Source organism: Pundamilia nyererei, unplaced genomic scaffold, assembly GCF_000239375.1.
Source record: "Pundamilia nyererei isolate P.nyererei 1_Seehausen unplaced genomic scaffold, PunNye1.0 scaffold00002, whole genome shotgun sequence".
Taxonomy (NCBI): domain Eukaryota; kingdom Metazoa; phylum Chordata; class Actinopteri; order Cichliformes; family Cichlidae; genus Pundamilia; species Pundamilia nyererei.
In genome coordinates, this window is record NW_005187403.1 from 3,827,537 (window position 1) to 3,835,686 (window position 8,150).

The 8,150-nt window shown below is 40.2% G+C and overlaps 1 protein-coding gene across 6 annotated transcripts in view; it reads left to right on the plus strand.

Moving 5' to 3' along the window:
• fnbp1b (formin binding protein 1b) overlaps positions 1-7,568 on the plus strand; it is a 50,611-nt gene extending 43,043 nt beyond the window's left edge. For 3 of the 6 annotated variants that reach the window (XM_013909569.1, XM_013909564.1, XM_013909567.1), the window contains 6 exons: positions 836-850; positions 3,576-3,685; positions 3,772-3,904; positions 4,322-4,443; positions 4,557-4,726; positions 6,088-7,568. In XM_013909569.1, the coding sequence (XP_013765023.1) occupies positions 836-850; positions 3,576-3,685; positions 3,772-3,904; positions 4,322-4,443; positions 4,557-4,726; positions 6,088-6,266 (729 nt within the window). In that variant the 3' untranslated portion in view covers positions 6,267-7,568. The remainder of the gene's footprint in view (positions 1-835; positions 851-3,575; positions 3,686-3,771; positions 3,905-4,321; positions 4,444-4,556; positions 4,727-6,087) is intronic. The other 3 variants (XM_005720196.2, XM_005720199.2, XM_005720200.1) reach the window with 3 other exon arrangements.
• The last annotated feature ends 582 nt before the right edge of the window (positions 7,569-8,150 follow it).

Consider the following 8,150-nt stretch of genomic DNA (forward strand, 5'->3'; position numbering starts at 1 on the left):
TGTGACCTTTTAACAGGATTACAAGTCATCTGCTCTGGCTCTACCAACCAGTTGTTGTTGTTAACCTGCTCTGTTCTTTGTATTCAGAACCATATCCTGTCCAAAGTCCCTCGCCAAATTCTATCGCTGTTTTAATTTTTGGCTTTCACTGAGCCACTTGAGTTTGCAAAATTTAGAGACCCGTCTATTTCTAAGCTGTTCTTCACGAGTGTGAATATTTGGTTTCTGAAAGCATCTCTCCAGTTTGTCTGTGTACAGTATCTGCCTCCATATCAACATATGGACCTGCTAATGTGGTAACATGCTTTTGGCGCCCTCTGCTGTGCCCTGTGTGTCATTGTGTAGGCAGCAGAGCGGGATCAAGAAGTAAAGGGTACATTGTCCTCTGTCGTCGTTGTCACTCTCCCTCTACTTCTTAATTTGCATCTGTCTTCCCTTAATTTTTCTCAGTGACTTCATGCTTTTGCAGTAAGTTGGCCTGTTAGCCAACTTTTCTTCCCATTTCTCATGAATTCATCATGTTAGAAATGTTAAACTTCACCACATGAAAAAAAAGAGCGGGGTCTTAGTAGCTAAAATCGTTTCTGATAGAGCTTTTTTTGTAATTACACAGCTAGTATATAAATCAGATTCTTGAAGTTTTAACTACTTTACCCTCTTTTCCTTTTATGGTGAAGTCTGGCAGAGTAAAACATTATTATAAAAATCACGGAAACTATTTTTGTTGAAAGGAAAATAAAACAAATGGCCATAATTATCCTCATGTTGACTTTTATCTGTTGTCTGTTTCTCTCTCCTGCTCTTCGCCATTTTTCTCTCTTCTCCCCCCATGAAGCTTTCTCTCAAGCTGGTAAGCATGACCGTATAACTGCACGACCGTAGCGGCATGACCATAGCACGCATGTCACGTCGTCCCAGTAACACAGTCTTAATAACGTTCTGTACGCTGATATGTTTTTGGTGTGCTCTTTTTTTTCTCATTTTATTTGTTTTGGATCTAATTTAATTATTAATTAAGTTTTGCTGTAACACAACAATGGACCTGAGACTCACGTCGCTGTCTCATTTTTGTGTTATGTTTGTTTGTTTGTTTTTATGTTGTGATTGTGTTCCCATTTTGTCTCTCCCAAAATGTGTCTGTGGTCTCTGTGATGCAGATCACACTCAATTCCCACGTCCGGAATCTCATTGAGGTGATCAGATTTACTCTGTGTTTTATTTGTCTGTCCTTTAGTCTGTCTCGTAGTCCTTCTTGTCTCAGCTGATTGTATGTCCCTGTAACATATACTAATTGCCGATCTGTAGAAAGCGAGCTCCTGTCCTTACACTGCATGCCACTTCGGTTCCATTTATTGATTTATTGATATTTTTGTGTGTGGTTTGTAAATCTAACACTAGCGAGGATTTCCTCAAAACATAAGGATTAGTGAAATTGTTTAATACTTTTGGGAATCCTTTTCATATTTTGAAACATTCACTTTATGGTGTGTTAAGGGATAATAGTGATACACACTGGAAGTACTGGGAAACAGCTGTCCTGGCTTTATGCAGAAAAACCTAAAAGTTCTCTAACAGTACTTTATCTGTTTTACCTGTTTAAATATGTGGGAAAAAACCCCCAAAATGGACTAATTAGGTATTGGCAATAAGACGAGAAACTCATATCTGTTTTTAGGGCTAACTGGTATATCCCCGTTGGAGAAATGGCCTGCCTGCTTTGCCTGTGACTCGCCTTTAGTATCAAAGCGGATCAGAGAGAATCTCTTTGTGTTTCCGGCAAACAAAACTAAAAAGCTTTAAGTGGATAATTAAGCAAAATTCATTTTCAAAAATCCACATGAGTCCGAGTCGTGTCTCTCCATGTTGATTTGTAAGTTGCTTTGCACAGGGGGAGTGTTGATGGGATGGTGCATAGCTTCAAAGAAGAAGTAGTTGATGTAACATAACATCAGAGTATCGCCCTTCATGCAAGGCAGAAAGGAGATCTTCCCCTCTGGACAGCCGTTTCCCTGTCCTTCCAGTCTTTATGTTAAGCATATTTGTACAGACATGAGTTTCTTTTCTGAAAAGAAAGTCAACAAGTGCATTTTCGCAAATTTTAAACAGTTTAAAAATTTTTTTTTAAATGTTGACATTTTACAGCATATGCTTGGTTTGTTTTTGTACGTCAGTGCCTGAGTCAAATAAGACTGATCAGTTTGAACTTCAACTTCAACTAAACTTCAACTTTATTGACTACAACATCAAGTTACTAAATGCCTGCATATAGTTTTAGTTTGTTTATTGATTAAATTTAATCACGTAGAATAAATTTACATTTAGATCGTAGTGCCTCACTAGTCTGAGGATACGTGGATACGTAAACACTAATGAGTCATTTCTGTACTGTGATGTTTCACTGATACGAGAGCATGACATGCCTGCATGCTGACTGACAGATCTTTGTTGTGTTGCATGCCTTTAAGTGTTGCATGCTGATACGGGGAGAAGGGGTAAGGTTGCCGTGGTAACTATCTGGCTCATGTGATGTGAATCCTGACCTCCAGGCTGTAGATCCAGCATTTATTTCCTGTGGTGCCACTGTGACCCATCTCAATGAGATCCAATCACAGGCCTTGACCTCTTCAGTCCACACAGTTCAAAGATTTTCTGCCGATATGTCACTATTTTCGTTCTTTTTTTCCAGCTAATCATAAACTCACTGAACCACAATGCTGCCCCAAATGGAGTAACAATATAAAACAAAGGCCTCATTGCATCTTATTGCGAAATCCTATCATTAAAACCTATGGATAGTCAATTGTTTTTAAACAACAATAGTAGCTTGAACGCAGTATATATATATATAGGGTCCAAAAAATTAAACCATGTATCAAGTAAGCTGTACTGCAGCACCAACATTTCTGAGTTATTCCAAGACTTACAGAAGCAGCTAGTTAATTACCTTATCCTTACTGATCAATTTATTTATTAGTTTTGATGCTTTGTTTACAGATGTTTACAGAAAGACTGAGAGGCAGCGGAGCAGCATGACTCATTCTATTCAGTATTACAGTCTCAGCAGGAAACATGACTCCTGTCAAGCCAACCTCTTGCAGCTCATATAACCTTCATTTTAAGAAAGAGCCGTTCCTGTCAGAGAACAGATCCATTAGCTAGCTGACCCTGAAACACTATATGCAATGAAAGGATGTGGCCAAAACTTTATTACATTTCCGTTGCATTTACAGAGCTCTAAATTAGGTGTGGCGACTGAATAGGTGAAAGGCCTCAAGTCTACAGAGCTAAACATCCTAAATATCACAGAGTGTGTTAGAGAGCGGCTGCAGTATCTCCTTCAGTGATTCAGTTAAAGCCTAACAGGAGCTCCATTTATTTACCCTGATACCCATTTATCCCTGAGTCTTGTTTCACAGGGTTAAAAAAAATAAATAGAAAAAACCCCAAAACCAGAGAGAGATACTGCACCTATCAAAAACTGATTCTTGCTAAGGCACAAAAAGGATCACTGAAGTTGGTTATTTTCTTTGAGTTTTTAAAAAAGTTTCCATGGTGTGATTTTTTTCTTTTTTCAGGGTTCTGCACCGGAGGACTTCAGTCACCTGCCGCCAGAGCAGAGGAGGAAGAAGCTGCAGGGCAAGATCGATGAGCTGAGTAAAGACATACAAAAAGAAATGGACCAGAGGTATTCAGAGGGGTTTTAATCTAGCGTTATAAATCTTTCCATTCTGTTCTGAAGCCTCAAAGACTTACAAATACTTGCTCTTCCAGAGATGCTTTGACTAAGATGAAAGACGTGTATATAAAGAACCCTCAGATGGGAGACCCGGCCAGTGTGGACCCCCGGCTAACAGAAATAGGTCAAAACATTGAGAAGCTCCAGTCTGAAGTACAGAAATTTGAGGTAAGTTCAGTGTCTGTCTGAGCCCCTATTCCTTTTTGAGTGTTAATGTTGGCAAGGCTGTGTTGTTTGGTTTATCTGAAACAGTAAATAATGAGGAGCTCAGACACACATCTCCAGCTGGGGTAATTCCAAAGAAGACTGTCGCTTATCCATATTAGGAGAAGATGCAAGGCAGCTGCAGGGATTGGCTGCATGTTCCATGTTCTCTGTGCAGAGAGAGGAGTCCCAGAACAATGGCCTGGTTTAACCGTGTAAATAAATGGGGGAATGCAAGGATGAGGTGTTCGTTCTGTGCTAGGTCCTTGCCGAATGTAAAGTTATCACAGATAAAAAGAATTCCTCAAGTTGTCATTCGTCCAAGTTGTCATGTAATAAAAATGAAAAGCTAGAGCCAAATAATGATTGCGTGTGTTTCAGGGCTGGTTAGCAGAGGTGGAGGAGAGGATGCCGTCTAAGAGTGATTCACACCGGAAAAGCGGACTCTATGAGACCCAGAATAGCACAACAGTGAGCAACAACTGTGCACAGGACAGAGAGAGGTATGGTATACTTTGGCAAAAAGCAGCCACAGAACCCAGAGTTTGTAACACACATGACTTTTTGGGAAGAAATCGATGTGTGTTTTCACAGTATATTTACTGTGTGTGTGTTGGCCCCTGAGCAGCCCGGATGGCAGCTACACAGAGGAGCAGAATTCAGAGGTTCAGGTCAAAGCCCAACCCATCCCCACCCCAACCACCACGACGGAGTTCGATGACGAGTTTGATGATGAGGAGGTCCTGCCTACCATCGGCACCTGCAAAGCCTTGTATCCCTTCGAAGGTAACTGCAGCCACATTGGTTTAAAATAAAAACGGTCAATGTAAGTATGAAGCCTGCTCGTTGGCTGGTGGCTGCTGCTGAGGTCCCGTTATTTCTGGAAATAAGCTGAACCTGAGTCTGATGGAAAACGGGTGGAGGAGTTTGTTTCCTCTGAATGAGGAGGAGGAGTAGGGATGCGATCTTTGTGTTCAAATGTGTGGAGGAGTATGAATAAAAATACACTCATTTCTCAGTTGCACTATTTCAAAATCAAATTTGGAAAATTATTCAAAGCTGCTAAACATAAAGCTCAGTGCATATAAAGAGGCGGTAAAGATCTATCTTACTTTAGCTGTAGCGATTGCTGGGTTAACGGTGAAATTGTGGTTCATTGTATAGGTTAAACTAGTTTTTCAGTTGTGTAAGACCTTTGATGAGTCATAATCATGAATATTAGAATAGCAGTAATAAAGTAATTCTGTAATACTGCAGTCATTCTGGAGGGTTTTTCTTTCAGCAAGGCTACATAACCAAATGCTACCCGCCCTACTGGCAACAAGAAATGAGAGAAAAGTCCCAGGAATAACCCCAGTCCCTACTGTTGCAGATTACAGTCACGTAAATGAATTACAGTTACACATATTTCCAGAGAGCTCACCGCCCTGTATACCTTGTGTTTTGGCATAAAACCTTCATACTCAAACATTTGTTCAAAAGTAAAAAAGGAGTGTACTCTCAAAAAAGCAATTTGATTACAGATAAGGTTTCCACATAATTGTGTTACGCAAGTGCAGCGTAAAAGATTAAACTTACTGGAATCTGGTCTATTGAGATCTACTTGAGCAAAGCACAACATTTAACAAAGCAGCAAAGTTTAACCACATAACGACATCACAAAAAACAAATAAACTGTAACACAATAACGTTCATCTTGGAGTTGTATTCCCTTAATTATCTGGTTATGGTTTTTTGTAGGGCCTCAAACATCTTGGCTCCCCAACCCCAGCCCCCCAGCTCCAAAACTGAATAAGAGGGGCTTACACTGAGTAACACTTTCCTAACTAATGTATCCATAAATGTTTACTTTTCAGAAATAGATTAAATTTAGAATTTCTGTTAAAATGGGTGGATCACATGAAGCACTACTAATTGTTAAAACTACCTGTGCTTATTCATATATGTTGACTCAGGACATGTTAAAGTGCCTGTGGAGTTTCTACAAGTAGTCTCTGACTATATCCCTGCTGTACAGCATCTGGTTTTGCTTCCTCTTTTCTTGCATCTCTGATTTTCAAAGTGCGCTACTAATCAACATGGTTCCTATTAATATACAAAGCCAGCGTTCTTATCTTCTGTTGGTTTGCGGCTGTTCTCTCCTGCAGGTCACAATGAGGGCACCATCTCCGTGGCTGAGGGTGAGCTGTTGTACGTCATAGAAGAAGACAAAGGAGATGGCTGGACACGCGTGCGGAGGAACGAGGATGAGGAGGGATACGTGCCCACATCCTACGTTGAAGTGTTTTTGGAAACGAATGCCAAAGGTGCTATGACATACATTTAACTCAGCAAGTTCTTGCTATGACAGTTTTTGTTACTCTGTATTCCATTCACGTGCTGAACGAGTGGGGCAAGTTACAGAGATTATAGATGCTAGTTCAGACACACACACACACACAGACACTTCACACCGCTCCACAAAGAAGGAGCAATCGGATTTGTCCATTGTGCCTCATAACAGTAGGAAAAGTTGTTTCTGGTAGCGTGAGCTGTGCCAATCAGATATCATGTCTAAGAAGTGTTTGAGGTGAAGCCTCTCTTATTCACGGCAGTGCCACCTAGTGGTCATTGAAAATAAAACATGGCACACTCAAAGCTCATGATGGCGCAAATCAGCACCTAACAGTGATCACCTGTATATTTGAGACATTCAGTATTTGATTTTCTTTTAGGTTTTAAAATGTTGAATAACAATATTCTACTCAAATAAAAACACTGTTAATTAAGACTTTGAGCCAGAACTGTGGCCAAAGCTGAATCTGTGTGGTGATAAATCAGCTGAGTGAATGTAAGCACCATGTGAAGAGGCAGTGACCATCAACTCAAAGTTACATTTTTAGACGTTATTGTGTTTTGGTCACTTGACGTACCTAAAAAGAAAGAATGCTCAATGTGCAATCAAGCAAATGTAATTTAAATCAGCTGTACAGTATGAAGACATATCAAGAGATATTTTTGTAGGTTAAACTAGATTAAAAATCATGCTGCTGCCTCTCAAGTGTTGCATGCTCTAGATAAATTACAGTGTTGTTACAACAAGAACAAGTTATTTTCCCCTGTAAGGGGTCATTTTTTTTAAATATTGTCCAGTTTAATAACATTAATAGCCGCCTTATAATGTTTCCTTTTTCTAAATTCACCTTTTGATAATGACAGTGTTGGGCTGTTCTGGTCCTTTTTTGCAGGCCAGTGGTAAAAGAATAAAGGACTGAAGTATTAGCTGAAGTAAACTATGTATGGTGAGGCTGAGCTGGGATATGGAGCTGGTCATGACTCTAAAGCTTTGTGGTTTGTTTGCATCGGTCTCTGAAGTGTTTACACTAAAAGCATGGTGTGTGTAGCCTCTAGGTCGTTTCACTGCTCTGTTACTCTTTTCCAAGATCAGGGCTCTCTCAAAAATCATACCAGAGCCTTTGTTTAACTCTCACTCTTTTAAAGACACAACTCACCTCAAAATAGAATTTACACATTTTCCCTCTGGCCTCTAGTGCTATTTTCTTACTGTGCAACTACATCCACTAACTGTAAAAACCATGCAGCTAGCTAACATTAGCAGAGGGGGGCACCATTGATGTAAATGGTAAATGGCCTGTATTTGTATAGCGCTTTACCCCACATTCAGTCATCCACCCATTCACACACTGGTGATGGCAAGCTACATTGTAGCTACAGCCACAGCCGCACTGACAGAAGCGAGGCTGCCAGTCACTGGCGCCACCGTGCCCTCTGACCACCACCAGTAGGGTGAAGTGTCTTGCCTAAGAACACAACGACCGAGACTGTCCGAGCTCGAACCGGCAACCTTCCGATTACAAGACGAACTACTAACTCCTGAGCCACGATCGTACATGCTGTCACTCTGCTATGAATGCCCAGTGAGACAGTTTAGGTAAACGGGTTTTACATAAATCTGCTCGCACCAAAACAGTCTAGATCAGGGATGACAAAAGCATTTCACACTGTGGACCACATATAGCCCATTCTACTCCCCTTTCTGTAAGTGTAAAAAAAGTCAAATTACACATTTAAACTTTGAGATATCTTAATATAATTTTTTAAAATAAGGTGCAATTTCAACGGGACATCTCAGTTTTTTGTACATAATAAAGAAAAGCTGCTGTAGTAAATGACAGAAATCTGTTAGAATGACTATTTGGGCTTAAATGGT